Genomic DNA, 19,750 nt, shown 5'->3' with positions numbered 1-19,750 from the left:
ATGGGTCACAAACCCTACCCCGAAAAAGTTTGAAAACTCACACAAAAGTCACGTTAAAATTTTATTCTTAAAAGACGACCTCAGACATCTCTTCCATCAATCTTCACAACTGGTACTTGGCACAGTGTCCATGACGGGAGACATCAGGCACAACAGTATGGATGACACAGATACATGGACAGGTAGTGGGAGAATATGTGTACAGCAAATCATTTTTACACTCCTGAAAAGACCTAAAAAAAACCAAAAAACAACCAAAGTGATAAAGTGATTCAATTCAAGAAAACTCATCTTCAACAGCTCAAATTGTGAGACCTACAAATATAAAGTCACCTATTATGACATCATGAAGCAATTTTGGCAACATCTAATGGTCCTATTTTAGACCTAAAAACAACCTTAAATGGATAAATTATATCAGTTTTTTGGACTTACTGGAGAATTAACATGTTCTGTGCAGTAGTATATGTTTTAACAAAGACAAATTGAAATGGTTTGCTTTACCATTGCATCCTGATCTGTTAAATAAAGTGACATAACCTTTTCTTTTAACATCCAAAATTAAGGTGAAGAAAGTGCAATCATGCTAATGGATACATTCACAAAACAGGTCGTCATTCGTAGTTTTGAGTTTTAATTTGGTTAGAATTAAGAACATGAACATTCCTGTACGTCAGATCTTTTTCACCTTTAATCGAGTTGCTAAAATATCCGTGTAGACTTGGACTACTTTGCAACTTTTAACTTTTAAAATGTAAATTAATTTTAAAAAAGCAGAGGCCTGTGATGCGAGCATAGCTTCTAAGATTGACCTATAAGAATAAACGGCTACAAAGAACAAACTCTTCCTTTGTAGCCGTTTGACTTGTTTGAACTCAGATGTAAATCAAACAATCGTCTTCTCGTCAACTCAAGTTAATATGCAGACAAACAGGTTTTGCGATGATTCAGGAAACTATTGGGTGGAAACTTTCTTCTGTACAGTAACAGAAACAAGCGAGAATTCCGTCCCTTCAGACTCCGAAAAAAAAGATCATAAGGCAACTCATACAACAAATGTGAAAGTCAAGGCCGGATGATTTTCCAAGACCCTTGAGACAGTTGGAAGTAAAAAATAAATAAAAGCAGTTTGTGCTTCATAAAGAAGTTCCATCACTGAACACATAGAAAGGAGAAAATATAAATGTAACCTTTTAACCTTTTTGAATAAAAGCTGGTATTACTTTCTGCTAAAGGAGTGTCAGTTGTAGATCAATATATTTGAACAGAACCTTTTAATGGATTCGCAGTTTTGGCCCCCCTTGTGTGATTGCATGATTCCCATGCTCAAGATTTGTTACAGTGGACTAAGCCGACATAAAAACTTCTGATGACAGGTCCATGAGAAATATGATAAAGTACAAATCTGAGCGAGTTAAACATTAAAAAGATGAATTAAAAACATTACCTCCACTGGTTAGTTTTGATTATATTGCACTAAATACACCCAAAACAACTTGAGCATTAAAATCCTGCCCGTGTTGTCGCAGCACTAGTGGTTAGGTGTCAAAAAAAAAAATGGCTGCGTCTAAAAGAACCAGAGTGATAGTTTTACAAGTGAGCGCTGCGTTGACGCTTCACGATCAAACCTGCACCACGTTCCTGCCAATGAGCTGAGCCGTGTCGTCGTCACCCGGGCGCCCGTCATCTGCCGACCCGTCACTTTCTGTGTCCGTGCCCTCCTCGGGGGAGTAGTATCCTTCATAATCCAGATGAGGGGAGTCATGGCGAGCTGGCGGGGTGACGCACTGGGCAGTGGTGAGCGTGGTGTTGGTCAGATAATCCGGCAGGCTTCCGGAAGGGGTTCCGGAAATGGAGGATCTGAGTAACGGTGTGCGCTCAGAGTCTCGCTCCTCCTCGGCTGCTTCTTCGTCCCGTCCTCGGCTCTCGGTGTCCTCCTCCGTGTCGGACCCAGAGTGCTCGGGGCTGCTTCGGTTGACGCGCTGTTTGCAGACGGGGCAAGTCTTCTTGGTCTTGGTGAGCCAGGGGTCCACACACCTGGAGTGGTAGGCTGGAGGAAGACATGGCAGTCAGCACAAAAGTTCCTTCAGCTCTAACCAGGAAGTCGGGAAAGTTATCTTCTCACCATGAGAACATGGCAAAACTCGAAGCTTGTCTCCTTCTTCGTAATCGTCCAGACAGATGGCGCACACGTCGTAGTCGTCTCCTAAAAATAGCAACAACACATTGTAGTGGCACAGATGTGGGAGAGACACCCAAAGCATTCTAGCTAACCCACATTAAAGATGAGTAAAAGTCTTAAACTGGGAGCTGTCTTTTTCCACATCAGTCAAATGAAATTGGCACAAATCCCGAAAGCTTTTCAACTGCTGCAAACCATGAAATTCTGATCTGGATCTTACGTTTCTTGATTGCTACCTCATGTCTTTAACTTGTATTACCATTACATCATCTACTGTAAACTTATTAAAACAAAGTTAAAAAAAAGGTTCTTACCTTTGGTAAACCTGTGTGTCGGGATACGCCGTAGCTGTTCCTTTGTCAAGCGATTTTTCCTTAATCGCTTCCTATACTGCACACAACGAATGATCTAAGAAAGAAAGAAGTGACTTCATCAATGACAAGTTGAAGAAAAACATTCTTTACAATTCAATGTTTTAGGTCGTGTGGTTTACCTTGATTTAATGGGTTTTTTTTTCATCTCTGTCTTTGGAATTGTTGTCATAAAGTTTTCAAATATTTTACTGTGAAATGGACGTCATAAAATTACAACAACTAGCATTCTATAAAAATGTAATCAGAGATAAGGTGTTGCAAAAATCACTTTCAGACTAATTTCTGCTCCAAAGAGCAGTGCCCACTCCCTCTCAGTGAACTTAGCTGTGTGTGTGTGAAAATATCAAATTTTCTGCCTTCAGAAACTGTTTAAATTTGTTCATCCTCAGAGATCATTAAGAAGTTATGATACCGAGAATCCCTCATAACTCTTGACTGATTTGCATGTGAATCAGGTCTGTGTTTAGGTGTTGCAACTAGAAAAGTGCTGGTGAGTGATTGCATAATGACAAGCTTTGGTGCCATGACTCCAGATGGTTTGAGTTTTCTAGATAAAGAGCTTGTTGGAGGAGTCACACATGTCGGCAACAACATTTTGTTTGTTTACATAAAGTGTAAACAAAACAAATTATAGTACCCGTCTCTAGTATACACAGGTAATGCTGATCTCTAACAACGTCAACAGAAGAACAGGATTCGATAACAATCGTCTTTTGTGTTGAGTGACAGCAGTGAACATCAGGTGATGGCAGTTGTCTGACAAAGATCAAGAGGTAAAATGGTCCAACCGGTTCAGCAACAGATCTTAAATGCACCAAAGAAATGTTGAGGATCTCGAACTAAAGACTCTGCACCGAGACCATCTGCCCATGATACTTAAGTAGCATGAACAAATCATTATGTATACTCATTTTAAAAGAAACGTATAAGCTTGAGGAGTTAGAATGAGTGAAAAGTTAGAGCTCTTGTTAAGGAAGACGAAGTGCTATTTTTTTTTCCAGAATCTCAATAAAACTGATTCGAACACAAAACTATTAGCATTACTTCACTCACCAGGATGACAGACATGACGAGGATGACCATGCCAACCACTCCGGTGAAGGGGATCAGGTAGTAGGAGAGAGGGAAAGCAAAATCTGGCATGAGGAACACATATGCTCTGCAGACACAAAAGAAAAATAGTTAGTATGACCAATTCAAATTGTAAGGAATCACTACGTTATATTGACTTTAGATTTTTTTAATTCATTTTATTAAGTCAATCCAAATGTCGATTTATCTGCTGTCGGCTTCATAAAGCACACAACGGTTCAGAGCCGACATCAGGATCAGCTCTTTTATGCATCAGTCCATGGCCATGGTACTGGGTCAAAAAGTGGTGGAAAGTCCAGTACAAGTTACAATGATGAGGGGTTTTGTATCTTTGGTCTTGTTTACGAGTGAAGGAAGGATGCAGCATAAGATTGTCTCAAGTCTTTGTCATACATTGACAAAACAAAGCTCTCACAAATTATGAGAGGCTGAAAGAAATTCATCTCTTTAAGGTGATGAGGAGCTCCGCCATCTAAAAGAGACTCATAGTTGCACCACTGCTTGAAGAGAGAAGACAGTTCTGATGGCTCGAGCATCAAGATTGTTTTCTGGTAAGGTGTTCTGGAAAACCCGAAGGAGGCCCCGGGTCAGACCCAGGACACATAGTCAATCATCATGAGGAACACTTAAGAGTTTTTCAAGTGAGCTGGAGGACATACATTAGGGTAAATAATGTATGTGTAAATTGTCTTAAATTAATTTACGATGATGCTTATGATGAAGAGTTTACCGTGCTTCAGGGATGACAAACTTCTTGAGCATTTTGGAGGCGTAGTAGCCGGTGAACACAGAAGGAATGGTGATCTCTTCTGCGATAGTTTCTTTAAGTGATAACATAAAGAAAGATTAGTCAAAACCACAACAACCACAAAACACAATTACTCCAAGTGTGTCAAACACAAGAACTGGGGGGCCACATACAGTAAGTAATTTATATTTATAGAGCGCTTTTCCAGACAAAGCACTTAAACAATCAAAACAATACTCAATAAAATATATACTTAAAAGGTCAAGTTAACATGGCCCACAAGAGAATGAAATGTGAATGATAGCTCACAGTTTAACTCACTAATAAAATGAACACCACAAACGGCTTCTTTAATACACCTGCTCAAGTGCACAATATCAACTATATTGTCATCAGTTCTATAAAACAATCGTCCTGCTCTTGTTCACCGTTGCTGTAATTCATGTTCATCAGGATTTCAGACTCCACGTTGTGAACGATCACCGCGTCAAAGCCAGCCTGCTGTGCCTGAAGGACCTGAGGAAAACATGAATTCACAAACTGATAACTGAAACACAGTAAAGTGATAAATGAGGCAAACATACCTTTTCATCAAAGAAACAGACGCCGCGCTGGATCAAGACGATGAATTTGGTGCTGTTGGCATCATACGAGGGCGGCAGGGGCGGAGGAGGGTCCAACGGCAAACAGCCATTGAGAGGTTTAGCCACTACCAAGAACCCCTTTGAGAAGCACAGATGAGGGAGTGAGGCGAGTGTTTTTTGTAGATATGAGATGATGCACCAATGTGGTTTATATGCTTTATGGGTAATAATTTCTAATGTTGTACATTTACAATTTAAATATTATTTAATTGAACATTTCAATATGAGCAGTAGACGAAAAGATGAAAGAAATAGGAAAAATAAGAGCATGAACAAAATATAAAGAATTTAACCATTTTTGATTTTTAAGATAAAAATAATGAGGATAATGGAAAGAATTAAAGATAAATAACAAACTATGGTTCTAACTATATATGCATTTACTAGTAGTTGAGCTTAAGTTGTAGTTTAAGAACATATATCAGTAAATTAATCAATATAAGAATCAAAAGGAATAGCAGCGAAACCTTGCTGGATGGATTACAATTCTAATTTCCTAATGCTTTCCAATGTGCTTCAACTTGGACTTTTTAAGGAGAAAGGGAAATGTATCAAATTAAACCAGTTTAATCTTAGGGATTTATTTATAAATATCGCATCAAGCTACTTTTCACAAAACACAAAACAAACCGACCTTTAGTCCATCATTTGGAACCGAAGGGCCAAACAAGGCGGGCAGGTCTTCAAACATATTTGTCATGTTGCTGTAGTGCTAGCAAAAAAGACAAAAACACATTTAATCATAATGAATTTCAATTCCCAGCGCAAATCAAAACACTTACAGAATAGATATATGCATCTGTGGTTGACGGGGTGAGTAAAAGACAGCCGAAGATGCTCAGATAATAACTCCACACACTGAGGCACCCCATCCTTGGACAGAATTCTGAAAAGAAAAACATTCATTAGCCGATGAGAAATTAAATTCAGATTTTGCTAAGATTTTACATTCAAATAACAAGTGAACTACTACTATTTAAGTGTTGCAGAATGGCTTGGTGCTTGGCTCTGTTGTTCTTTTGCTTATTTTGTGTGTTATCTTATTAAATTTTTACAATCTTAAGCTGTGTTTACAACACTGGCAATAAAAGTTTCTGATCCTGATCCACATTGTAGATTCAGAATTCCATTTATCTACCATCTGGATGGTAGTTGTTTGTAAAGAGAATTGCACTGAGAAAAGAATTTAGTTAGCTGACAAGTTGTACATTAGAGCACAAATTCTGTGACAAGTGGGTCACAACCTAAAACTGGGTCACTGGCCTTTGCCTGGGCAATAAATACATCTGCTTTTATTTTAAATGTAATTTAATTCGTTTCTACGGAGTGACTTCAATTGACCCACACACACCGTTCAAAATAAGCACAGAGCTTGCCATCTAACCATACATCCATCCATCTATCAGGAGCTATTTAACATTTAACTTGGTCACTTTTATGTACTCAGAAAAGATTAAGGAATAAAGAAGAATTCTCACAAAGCCACTCACAGAGCTTCCAGGAGTATTTTAAAGGCAGTTGAGAGGACACCGTTCTATGTCATTTATTACACCAAGTTAGATCATCACAAATATAATGCAGTGGTATATTATTGTTAAATTGATAATTCCAAATCAGAATCAGAGAGAACCTTATCGCCAGCGATGTCAGAACAAAACAGGAATTTGTCGTGGTGAAGTGGAAAAAGAGAGACAATGATGAAGGCTGCCATTTGGGTGCCAAATAATGTCAATACAATTTGAATTCTCTTTTGCACAATATATCCTTATTTTTTATGTTTTTAAATTGATCTACTAACAATTCTTATGTATCAATGACCCTAATATATTTATTTAGCATATGTGTAACTAAAACAAAGTTAATATCTTTCTGGATTATTGATAGAATAGATAATGATAGGTTCACAAACCAGACCCTTTTTTAAAGCCAATCGTAATTTGTAATAACATCTGGCTTGTTTGTTAAAGGGTTGTAAGGAGAGATCATCTGTGAGGCTTCCGTATTGCCCAACATTTATATTCAGGAAGAAAAGATAAATGACACAGATTCAGCTATCTTATCAGACATAGCTGCAGACACGCCAGTGGAAAAAACAAATGCTAGGTTGAATAATAATTACAAAAGTTAATGACTTATTTATGTTTTTATGTCAAATTGTGAAAGATTATAGAGTCGAATACGGAAATTAATAAAATAAAATCAGGAGAATTATGATCATCGAAAGGTGGATTGGCCAAGAGCACGTTTTTTTTGTAAAATATTTCCTATTTTTATATTAATATTTTAAATGTAATGATATTATGAATAAGTATAAGTATTGTTTTTAATGCATTCTTTGCAACACAAGACGCTTTCAGTGACATAAAACGACAACGTATTGTAGAATAGTGTCGTAGACATTGTGATTGTGTTGAAAACAAAACAAATTGCTTTTTAACTTTCGTTACACAGAGAGAACACGTTATGAAGTCGAAGAAAACAGATCGATGAATTCTTTCATGCAACAATTGCAGTTAGATCAACTCCCAGAAACATTTTTCTTGTCACTTTAGTTTGCTGTTTATCGTCGGTACAGCTGATGACTCGGAGTTTAAATAATGTTTCCCTCTCGTTTAGAATGAGCCCCTTTTGGTTACTCACCTCGAAATGTTACCCTTTAGTGTCGTTCCGATCACGCTGACATGTCAACCTGTGAGACTATCGTTTCTCTTCAAGACGACGGTCTCGCTGCTCCACAAAACAAGAAAGACAGGAAGGATTATCGCTAGCTGATGTTTGGCTCGTTAGCAAGTGTTAGATAACAAATGGAACGATGGAACTACTTCATGGAAAATATAAACCTTTTTAACGTGAACCTTTAGGCCTGAATGTATTTGAATCGTTTCCTTTTTTTTGAAAGGCTGATGATAAAATGATTTTAGTGTCTGAGTTTGGCCGAAGTGGCGCTAGCTAGCCGCTAGGTTTGTTTGTTATGGCTTCGGTCACTCTTCTCTGTGCTTCTTTTAATGCTGACTCGCTGGCATCTATAGCAACAGCGCCCCAAGCGACCAAACGAAGTTGTTACTAGCGTTTTGGAAATGTTTTTAATTTAAAAACAGAACGTGCATAAAAAACGTGTTCAACCTTAAATACATTTCATAGAACACAGTCAACAGTCTGTATGAACTCAACATGGATTTTTTTTAAAATGTTTTAGAGTATTAGTGACACGTCCACCAGAGTAGACAATATGTTTTAACTCTTAGTGATGGTTAAAATAATTTGTAAATAATGTATTTAAAAGCCTTATTTCAAGGATCTCTTTTTAAATGTTATTCCTTTTGTAGGAATGGAGCGAGATTAGCTACAGAGGCCAAGAGCGACAGCAAAATAACAGCATTAGAGACACACATTATTACTATTATGACTAATACTACTACTACAACTACAACTACCACTACTACTTCTACTACTACTACTTATGTCTCAGTGTTATCTTGACCTTTAAAGTATATATTTTATTGAGTATTGTTTTGATTGTTTAAGCGCTTTGTGACCCTGGTCTGGAAAAGCGCTCTATAAATACAAATTACTGACTTACTTACTTATAATAATACTAATAATAATAACAATGACAATTACAATAATAATAATGGGTTTTGTATGTTGTCCACTCCAATGGCATTTGGGTTTCAAATTTAAATTAAAGGTATTAAATGACTAAAGCGTTTTTCTTCTTTTTCTAACTGATGAAAGTTACATGGATAAAAAGCGTTTTTATATGTTATTATCGGATATGTTTAAAGATTATGTTAGAATTTAACATTGAATATCTGATTTATAAACATATTTTTGAGACACGTTGACTTGTCAACTAAGGTTCCTTCTCAGTATTTGTGACCATTGTAGGGAACAAATTGTAAACATCATACAAATATAGTATATTGTATATTGTGTGTTGCTCACCAGGTCAACCTGTGGTCACAAATCGCATAGAATCGCTTTAATGTAGATTTGAGTTTTAACAATTATGCAACAGTGCTGATTCGCACTGCGTGCACCTCACTAGAAAACTTAACTATTTTATTTTTATTTAGTTGTGTTTGCTTTTTATCCTCTTAAACATTTCCATTCCTTTCATTTGTATGTATTTTCAGTCTGAAGTGGAAACACTGTCATCTAGTGGCTGGAGTTCCAGTCAGACGTTGTGCGAACGTGCTTTAAATTACTTTTAAATTGGATTAATGGCCATTCCCAAAGAAATGTACATTTCCGTAGAATCCAGCATCACAAGACTAAGTGAACTACCAAAGGACGGAGATAGAGCTGATCCAATTATAAGTTTGTATGTTAAAAAAGGCTCCGGACTTTTTTCAAAAAAGCTTTATAAAAAGGTTCGAACGTAAATTAATAAAAAGAACATACAATACATACAATATATCATCAAGATCATTTTATGGTAGAAATTGAGATCTGTTTCACATCCATCTACTTTATATCCACACACAAAATATAATATAACATAACATAAAAACAGACACAATCACATGCAGACAAACGCAGAAAAAGAAATAAACACAAAAACATAAAAACACAAAAGCACACACAGTGATACAAACGCAAGTGGAGATAAAAACACGCAGGGAGACAGACGCACGCACTGCAAACACACACATATAAACAACACACTCACAAATACACATAAAAACAGAAACACACAAATAAAAACAAAAATACATATGCACACACAAATAACAATAATATACACTTAAACAAAGACAAAACAACAAATACAAATAGCCATAAACTCAGACAAAAATTCCTAAAAAAAAATACACACACACAAATTACATAAAATGGACACATGCACACAAAGACACACACATATGCAAAAAAAAAAACAACCACATATTCACATAAAAACACACAGATACATAAACACACAAGCACAAAAATATATAAACACAGACACATAAACATAAGTACACACAAAGGAAGGCTTAAAAACACAGAGAAGGAAAGACACACACAAGCATGGACAAACGCACACAACGACAAACTCACATACAAAGGAACTAAACAATATTTGGCTGTTTCAAAAAATCATTTATTCAGTTCTACAATGTTTAGTGAAAGATGGTCTCAGACTTCACACATGTTGAGGTGATGAAGTAGATCCGTGACACACTCATCAGAAGTGAGACACACAGCACCTGCAGACGACACACACATGAGAACATCACTTTTGCAGACAAGTGTGAAGATGGATACTTACAAGAATCCTTTTCCACAGCCCAGAGGTCCGAAGAAGAGCTCAGTGGGAAGACACACCTTCCTGCAGACTCCACTCAGGCTAGGGCAGGACCACGGGAAAGATGCAGCCTCATTCTCAACAACTACGATCACAAACATGTCAGCAGCCGCAGCACACCAGATCCGGCCTGGACTCACCGTTGAGAAGCAGGACCAGAAGGACCGTCAGAACCAGCAGGCGAGAGCAGGACATGTTGCAGCAGAATGACCAGAAGCTGCCGGTCAGTTTGTCATTTAGTCTCAGGGGAGGGCAGAGGATAATCACTCACAGACCACTGGTCATTACGAGTTCTGTTGATTCAATCTTGACTTTAATTCTAGTGAAAACTCATGACCTCAGCATTCCCAGGACACAGATTAGAACCGCATGCTCCTTAAAGTGAAGAAACTTCTGAAATAGCTAAAAAACCTTAAGTTAAATTGAATTCCTCATCATGATGGACTTCCATGGTTGTGACTCAGAAACGTGTCATCAACGTGGGCCAGTGGCCAGATTTAAGCCTCCTCATCATTTTGGGTCAGAAGAAATGACTTGATGAGTTCTACAAATTCAATATTACTTTTCTCAAACTATTTCTTTTTTTTGGGACCTAAAAGGCAGACACATAGGACAGACAGACAGACACATAGGACAGACAGACAGATACATAGGACAGACAGACAGACATATAGGACAGACAGAAACAGACAGAAAGACAGACAGACACATAGGAAAGACAGACAAACACATAGGACAGACAAACAGACAGACAGATACATAGGACAGACAGACAGACACATAGGACAGACAAACAGACAGACAGATACATAGGACAGACAGACAGACACATAGGACAGACAAACAGACAGACAGATACATAGGACAGACAGACAGACACATAGGACAGACAAACAGACAGACAGATACATAGGACAGACAGAAAGACAGACAGACACATAGGACAGACAGACAGACACATAGGACAGACAAACAGACAGACAGATACATAGGACAGACAGACAGACACATGGGACAGACAGACAGACACATAGGGCAGACAGACAGACACATAGGACAGACAGACAGACAGAAAGACATATACATAGGACAGACAGACAGATACATAGGACAGACAGACAGACACATATGACAGACAGACAGACCGACAGACAGACAGACAGACACATAGGACAGACAGACAGACAGACAGACAGACAGATACATAGGACAGACAGGCAGACATATAGGACAGACAGAAACAGAAAGAAAGACAGACAGACACATAGGAAAGACAGAAATAGACAGAAAGACAGACAGACACATAGGACAGACAGACAGACAGACAGACCGACAGACACATAAAACAGACAGACAGACATATAGGACAGACGGAAACAGACAGAAAGACAGACAGACAGACAGACAGACAGACAGACAGACAGACAGACAGACATAAAGACCCACAGCAGACAGACACACCCACAGACAAAAAAACAGACAGACAGAAAGACAGACACACAGACACACAAACACACAGCAGACAGACACACACACAGACATAAAAACAGACAGACAGAAAGAAAGAAACACAGACATAAAGACAGATACTTTATTTACCTCTAATTCACGTACTGGCTGCTTCAGTCTGCTCTGTGATCAAGATCTGTAACAAGGTCACTGACCTCTGCTGACGGTGTTGCATGTTGATGTTTTCCTTGTTCTGCTCTCCCGGCGATGTCCGAAGAGATCTCATCTTATTGACAAACATCCACTCTAATGAGTTGTGGACGGAGACCTCTAATGATGCTCTGAGGTCCGACTTGCATCAGCTCAGGGACGAGGGTTCGATTCCCGCATGACTTGACCCGGCCCAGGAATAACAGAAGCGGCGATTCATGGAAGAAACTTGAAGGCCTTGTTTCTGATCCATCTTCCTGCGTTATTTCCTTTCATGATATCCACTAACTTGAATATTGATACTTCTACCCTTACCATCTATCTACCTAGCCACGACTACAGGTCAGCAATACAAGCCACTGACAAAAACGCACCATCACAGACAGACCCCCCTCCCTGTGAAATTTTAAGTACATTCGCACGGGAACGGCCTATGAACCCTATGTAACAACTGCAACCTACCTAACTACCAACCTACCCCAACCTAGTATACTCTATGGAGCGGAGGCACGTTGTGGTGCAGAAGGACTGAAGATGAGATAAGTTGCAAGATTTTGAATGAGCTGCAGTGGCCTGGTCCTACAGGTAGACAGTCCTACCTACCTAGTTAGTTAAGTACCTGTAGATTCCTTCCTCAACCATTCAGCCTCCCCAACTAGCTATTTAAAACCCTATTGAAGTAAGAAACCCCACCCTACTTACCCACCTTGCCTCTACATATTTACCTCAGCCTATCATCCTATCGTCCTCCTCCCACCTACCTCAACCTACCTACATCTACCAACTAGTAGTGCCGGTCTGATGCTTCATGAAGCACTGTCATTATTTTCAGAGTCCACTAGATGGCGTTCTCTGCACTATTTCCCCTTTGTTTTGAACAACTGTTCTAATGAAACATCACATCATTTTAAAACTGATGGCGCCACCTACTGACCTCTAAATAACATCAGCCCGTCACTACCCACTAGAGATGGGTCGATGAGGTCTGATGATACAGCTGTTGAGGCGTCATGATACAGTGTCTTCATTTTCAAAGGCCACTAAACTATATGATGTTTTTTAGAATATTTGTTACTGATCTACTTATTGAATAAAACCCCACAACATTAAAAACAATTCCAAGTGCCATTTAGTGGCCTTTCAAAAATTAGACACTGTATCATGATACCTCATCAGCTGGGATACATAGGACAGACAGACAGACAGAAAGACATATACATAGGACAGACAGACAGATACATAGGACAGACAGACAGATACATAGGACAGATAGACAGACATATATGACAGACAGACAGACCGGCAGACAGACAGACAGACACATAGGACAGACAGACAGACACATAGGATAGACAGACAGATACATAGGACAGACAGACAGACATACTGATCTACCCACCTAGCCATCCAAACCTTTATGCAACAACTTACCATGAATAACCAACTTAATGGCCTACCTTCTTACCTCCTACATACCTATTGAAGTGGATAAAACTGAAACTCTGGTGATTTCTCCTGATGATAAGGTTCCAGGGTTGAGTACTTGGGTGACTTAGATCAGTCTGTCAAACTTAGCCTGAGAAACCTGGGTGTTGTATTTGATAAAGACATGTTTTTTGTTCAACACTGCAGAAAACTGACCAGAAACTGTTTCCTTCAACTGAGAAAAATCTCTAAACTTATGAAAATGTTGTCACAACATGACCTGGAGCTTATAATCCATGCGTTTGTGTCTTCTTGTTTAGACTATTGTAACAGTTTATTTTCATGTCTTAACAAGAAGGAGCTGTCTCGCCTGCAGTTGATTCAGAACTCGAGAGACAAGAAGAGAAAGCGAGAATTCTGAGCCGCTCAAGTAGAAGAACTCACATTTCTCCGATCCTTAAAACTCTCCACTGGCTTCCAGTTTCTTTCAGGATCAACTTTAAAATTCTGGTTCTTACTTTCAGATTTATTCATGGTCAGACTCCTCCTTACATCACTGATCTGATCCAGCCTTACATCCCAGCTCGGGCTCTGAGGTCTGTGGATCAGAATCTACTGATGGTTCCTGAACACGGTTCAGGACCAGAGGAGAGAAATCCTTCCAGGCTGTTGCTCCTAAGCTTTGGAACGATCTTCCTCTCTCTTTGCGCTTGATGGATCTACTGACTCCTTTAAGAAACATCTTAAGACGTTTTTATTTGTTCAGGCTTTTCCTTGATTTTCTGGAACTCCTGTGTTATCAGTTTTATCTTGATCTTTAAAGTATATACTTTATTGAATATTGTTTTGATTGTTTAAGCGCTTTGTGACCCTGGTCTGGAAAAGCGCTATACAAATAAAAATGACTTACTTACTTACTTACTATTGCAACCTACTTCACTACATCAATACATACCTATCTTCCAAATCATGATTTAAACCCTTTTAACCGAATCTGCTGTGGATTTTGGAGTGACATTGAATCTTACTTTTATTTCTTGCCAGTTAACATCAATAAATAGTTGTGTATGTCAAATCGTATTTTCAAACAATCAGACTATACATTTATTGAGATCAATTATCTATTTCTAAGTTGTTTGCTAACAGACAAACTCCACTGAGGGAGTGTAATAGCAATGTACGGAGAGTATATTTTTCATTTACAAACCAAGATGTTCCAGGAATATGAAAAAAAATCCTGGGGGCTGATCTGTGCCGGGGGGGGGGGGGCTCACCCTCAGCCTCCATAAAAGGATGACACTCAGCAGTCTCAGAATCATCTCCCCTTAAAAGACTGACAGTTGCAGGGTAACTGATGAGCACAGATCTGCTCATCCATCCATCTTTTTTAACTTCTATTATTGCATCCACCCTTCTTTTAAGATGAGCCTAACATCCTTCCTTTTTTGTCACTTTATTATTTTAACTCAATATTAAATAAATATAACAACCTATTTATCAAAAGGTAACTAGTATCAAACTCATGTTGACTTATTGTATGTTTCATTTCATTATGAATATTTTACCTTATGTTTGAAAGTATACTTTGTTTTTATTTATGTTTCTCTCCCACCAGAGCCGTCCCTGAAACATGTACAACACAACTCAGACTTTCAAGATGACGGCGTACAGCGCCGTCGAGGGTTATAAATTCTGTCTGTTCGCTCTCTTCCTCCTCCTCTACCTGCTGACCGTGGTCATCAACGTGCTCCTGATCTCGGTCATTCACCAGAACAAGGAGCTGCACCAGCCCATGAACATCTTCACCTGCGTGCTGTCCGTCAACGAGGTGTACGGCAGCACCGCCCTGTTGCCGTCCACCATGACTACCCTGTTGTCGCGGACCCACGAGGTCAGCGTGCAGTGGTGCACCGCTCAGGTCTTCTTCCTGCACACCTACGCCAGTGCAGAGTTCAGCATCTTGGCTCTCATGGGCTACGACCGATACGTCGCCATCTGCTACCCACTTCACTACTACAACATCATGTCCAGCTCCAGGATAAGAAAGCTGATCGCTCTGGTCTGTTTGTATCCTGTTATCACTTTCGGCTGCTACTTCTCGCTCACGCTGCAGCTCAGCTTTTGTGGGAAAGCGCTCCCGAAGCTCTACTGCGTCAACATGGAGGTGGTCGGCAACGCCTGCCACATCCCGCCGTACATCAGCATCATCGGCCTGGTCCTCATCTTGTTCATCGTGGTGCCCCAGGTTCTCATGATCCTCTTCTCGTACCTACGAATCGGCAAAGTCTGTCGGAATTTACCGCGGGAATCTCGGAGAAGCGCTCTGAGGACGTGCGTCCCGCATCTGCTGTCGCTGCTCAACTACACCGTGGGCGCCATGTTCGAGATCGTCCAGACTCGCTTCGACATGAGCAGCCTGGCGGTCGAGGCGCGGATCTTTCTGTCGCTCTACTTCATCCTCATTCCGCCCGTCACCAACCCGGTCCTTTACGGGCTCGGAACCAACCTCATCAAAATCCACATCATGAAGATTTTCGTTAAAGCCAAGTTTATGAAAACAAAGAGAACAGTAGCTGCAGCTTGAGCAGCAACTCTGTGAAAAATGTGTTGACATTTAAAAAGATTTACCTACTAATAAAAGAAATTACAAACTGTATCATTCAAGCAATATGTTTTGAACAGAAAGGCCAGGCTTCTGAAATGTACGTGTGTCCTCTTTTTGGATATAAAAAACTGCTATAACTGCTTTAAAATTTACCTTGAAGCAACGAAGAATGAACACTTTCAAGGAGTATAATCTTTTTTAGGAAAGTAGTTTTAAGTAAAGTAGACTAAATTGTTACTTTATAATATATCATATATTTATATATGCATTTTACGTTTTGATTTCAAACTATAATCTAAAACAAAACTATGTGAATAGCACTATGATGGTTTTTACACTTATATTCAAAATAAGTATTTTAATAGAAAATATCACTTGTAATTCGACAAATATTTTCTTATATATTCCAATGTATTTCTTAATAGAGTCAAATAGAGCTTTAGTCTTTTGTAGTTTTTTTTTTTAAATATTAATTTCCTCAGGGATTGGAATAAAAAAGAATGTATTTTGCAACTATGATTATCATATAATCATATCTTTCATCTATTATCTTCTTAATCTATTTATCTGAATATTTGGCATTTAAACTACTTCTACTAATCATCAGCTGTAAAAAAAAAAAAAAAAAAAGGTTTCACTCACATTCCTGCCACTGTTTTTTTTTGCTGTGTGAACGTGATATTGAACATTAAATGGGGCATTGACGTCCATCTTACCTGACAAAATTACATTAATTAAGATCATTTAAAGTATAATTGCTCTGAAATGGAAAACCCTTGTATGACAACACATGGAGGTAAAATGTCCTATTGGATATTAAACTGTTATAAATATTAAATGGCTGGCAATGCTAGTGAAACAAGCATAAATATATATGTCAGAGGCAAAGAGGTAGAGGGTCTGAATGATTTGAGAAATAAATACATCTAATTCCTTTTAGCAATATTGTGATTACATTTCAGTGTGAAATTTATTTCAGTAATTCTGTACGAGTCATTGAATAATCATTTAATCCTTGTGTTATCTGAGGGTCAAAGTGACCCAAAGGCTCCTGTCGTAAAATTTGTGTTGCCTTTTGTTTAAGGTGAACACCCTCAGCCACTGCATATGTATTTCTGGAAGCCAGGGAAGTCGTTCACTTTTACCCAGAGACAACACAAGTGATACCTTAAACGCACTTGTTTTGGGCCTTCGGGTCATCTTGACCCAGAGACACCACAAGGGGTACTAGAATTCACAAAAAACGCTTCTTCCCTTTCCAGGCCTGCATAGTATGATGAAATGAAACCAATTGAATGATAAATAAATTGATTTAATTAAAATATATGAATCACCACGAAATACCTGGAGTGGACAATATAACAAATCATTTTAAATATCACAAATTCAAATGAAAATAAATGACTCACGACTCAAATATACAAGCATTTAGTCATTAACAAGCCAATGAAAATAAAGTGCAAAAAACAATAATGTTTTGTCAGCACCTTTTATTAAAACAACAAATATTTAAAGGGACTTCGTCTCTGTCCACTTTTGTTCCTGCCACCACCTACTGTAGTCAGCGTGAGCTTTCGTTTTATTGTTTAATTGCAGCTTTTGCGATTTGAAATTGAATCCTTTAAAAACGTGGATTTGAATCGAAAAAAAACGTTCAGCCCTAAGACACTTGGAATTTAACAGGCCTTCCCAGGGTTGACTTTGTGCTTCGCCTGCTCTGTTTAGACACATCCAATAAAACGTCTTGACATCAGTTTGTGATTCAAATTCTTCTTAATTATTAGCATTATTACATCACATACATAATTTGCACAATACTCATAAAATGATCATGTGATAAGCATCATTTTCATTGGATAGATTTACAAGCGGCGCCTGTGATCGGCAGCATCTAAAGTTGTCTCCTGCTTTTTCAAAGACCGAGCATCTCTGGAAGTCCACTAAACTTGAGGTGCACAGACTTCACCTCAGATCATGATTACATCAGGAAACTGGTTACAGTAAATGAGAAATAACCCAAATTGTTGTTTGACACATAAAATGTTCTCGTGTGTTTCTGCTGCTCCAATCACGCCTGTCTTCTGTGAAGCTGACCGCAATGCATTGTTGAGATTTTTCACTGACAAAATTAAGTTGATCAAAGAGAACCCCCCCTCCCCTCCTTTTCAGTCCAGATCCTGCTGAGAAGACTGAGTGATGAAGTGGGACTGTCTGGGTCTGTGTTACAGTTGTTCTCATCATACCTTTCTTAGCACAGTTTCAGTGTATCTGCCAATCAAATGAGGTCTGAATCAGCGGATCTGTTGTGTGGAGTCCCTCAAGGTTCTGTTCTAGGGTCCTTTGTTTTTGCTGTACTTGATTCCCCTCGGTAAATTCATTCAAAGATTTCCTGATGTTTCTTATCACATTTTTGCTGCTGACATCCAGCTCTACTGCTCTTTTGACCCAACTGAGCCCCAGAGGCTGAACAGCTTAGTCAATTGTTTGCTAGAAATCAAACAATGTCTGAGTGAAAACACTTTGCAGCCAAAAGTGGCCAAAAAAGAAACTCTGGTTATTGGGCCTGATGATAAGGTTCCAGGGTTGAGTCAGTACTTGGGTGACTTAGGTGAGTCTGTCAAACTGAGCCTGAGAAACCTGGGTGTTGTATTTGATAAAGACATGTCTCTAGTACAACACTGCAGAAAACTGACCAGAAACTGTTTCCTTCAACTGAGAAAAAACTCTTAATTTAGGAAAATGATGTCACAACATGAACTGAAGCTTATAATCCATGAGTTTGTGTTTTCTCGTTTAGACTATTGTAACAGTTTAATTTCTAAACAAGAAGAAGCTTTTTCGCCTGCAGTTAACACAAACCTCTGCAGCTAGAATTCTGGCTCTAGTAGAAGAACTCACATTTACCTGAACCTTAAAACTCTTCACTGCCATTTTTTTTCAGGATCAATTTTAGAATTCTTACTCTCAGAGCTATTCATGGTCAAGTGATCTGATGAGTGGTCTTACACCCCAGCTCGGGCTCTTAGGTCTGTGGATCAGAATCTACTGGTTGGGCTGATAATCACATGACACATTAAATGTTCACAAGATATAATCACGTGAATGATCACATGACATACACAATGACCACATAAATTATCATATACCATACATAATATGCCCATCTTGCATGACATGGTCACATGACATACGTTATTTGAACATCACACATACAAAATCACACAACATGCAATGTGCATGTTGTGTGGACATTAAATTGACATTGTTCATGTGACATTAATAACTGGTCACATGACATACATAAAGATTACATGTCATACATAATATCACATAAAGATAACATGACATACATCATGATCACATAAATTGCCATATAACATACAGTACATAATGATTACATAAATCATCATACGGCATATCATTTGCACATGACATATTAAATGATGGGAAGACATAATTAAATGATCACATGACATGAACAATCAAAGGACACTCAAATACAGCATCATAACATAACATAATAAATACATTTTCTGTTCAGGACAATAAAATGTGTGAATAAGGTTTAAATAAATATTGATATTATTAAACATTAGTTAGAATTGAATTACTGTTTATGAACATCCGATGTAACAATTTCAAGTTGTATAAAATGTATGTATGTTTACTAAAATTTTAATTAAGGTAAAATATAATAAACCCAAGAATACAATTTCTACTTGTTCCCTTAA

The 19,750-nt window shown here is 38.4% G+C and overlaps 2 protein-coding genes across 3 annotated transcripts; one reads left to right on the top strand and one right to left on the bottom strand.

The window, feature by feature from the left end:
• Nucleotides 1–48: 48 nt before the first annotated feature.
• On the bottom strand, nucleotides 49–8,020 carry rnf167 (ring finger protein 167). 2 transcript variants are annotated; one of them, XM_087806886.1, is made up of 11 exons: nucleotides 7,881–8,020; nucleotides 7,681–7,767; nucleotides 5,823–5,926; nucleotides 5,675–5,752; nucleotides 4,981–5,118; nucleotides 4,825–4,912; nucleotides 4,379–4,469; nucleotides 3,610–3,715; nucleotides 2,497–2,590; nucleotides 2,126–2,206; nucleotides 49–2,050 (listed from the first exon to the last, which is right to left on the bottom strand). In XM_087806886.1, the coding sequence occupies exons 3-11, from the start codon at nucleotides 5,910–5,912 to the stop codon at nucleotides 1,623–1,625; spliced, it is 1,194 nt and encodes a 397-aa protein (XP_087663012.1). In that variant the 5' UTR covers nucleotides 5,913–5,926; nucleotides 7,681–7,767; nucleotides 7,881–8,020; the 3' UTR covers nucleotides 49–1,622. The 2 variants fall into 2 exon arrangements, with proteins under 2 accessions (XP_087663012.1, XP_087663011.1); XM_087806885.1 differs by having other exon boundaries at nucleotides 7,681–8,014.
• Nucleotides 8,021–10,462: 2,442 nt separating this feature from the next.
• LOC148066445 (olfactory receptor 52E4-like) lies at nucleotides 10,463–15,998 on the top strand. Its single transcript, XM_087806905.1, has 2 exons — nucleotides 10,463–10,553; nucleotides 15,030–15,998. The coding sequence occupies exon 2, from the start codon at nucleotides 15,045–15,047 to the stop codon at nucleotides 15,996–15,998; it is 954 nt and encodes a 317-aa protein (XP_087663031.1). The 5' UTR covers nucleotides 10,463–10,553; nucleotides 15,030–15,044.
• The last annotated feature ends 3,752 nt before the right edge of the window (nucleotides 15,999–19,750 follow it).

This window comes from Callionymus lyra, chromosome 14 (genome assembly GCF_982586985.1).
Source record: "Callionymus lyra chromosome 14, fCalLyr1.hap1.1, whole genome shotgun sequence".
Lineage (NCBI taxonomy): Eukaryota > Metazoa > Chordata > Actinopteri > Syngnathiformes > Callionymidae > Callionymus > Callionymus lyra.
This window is presented reverse-complemented; position numbering and strand designations above follow the sequence as displayed.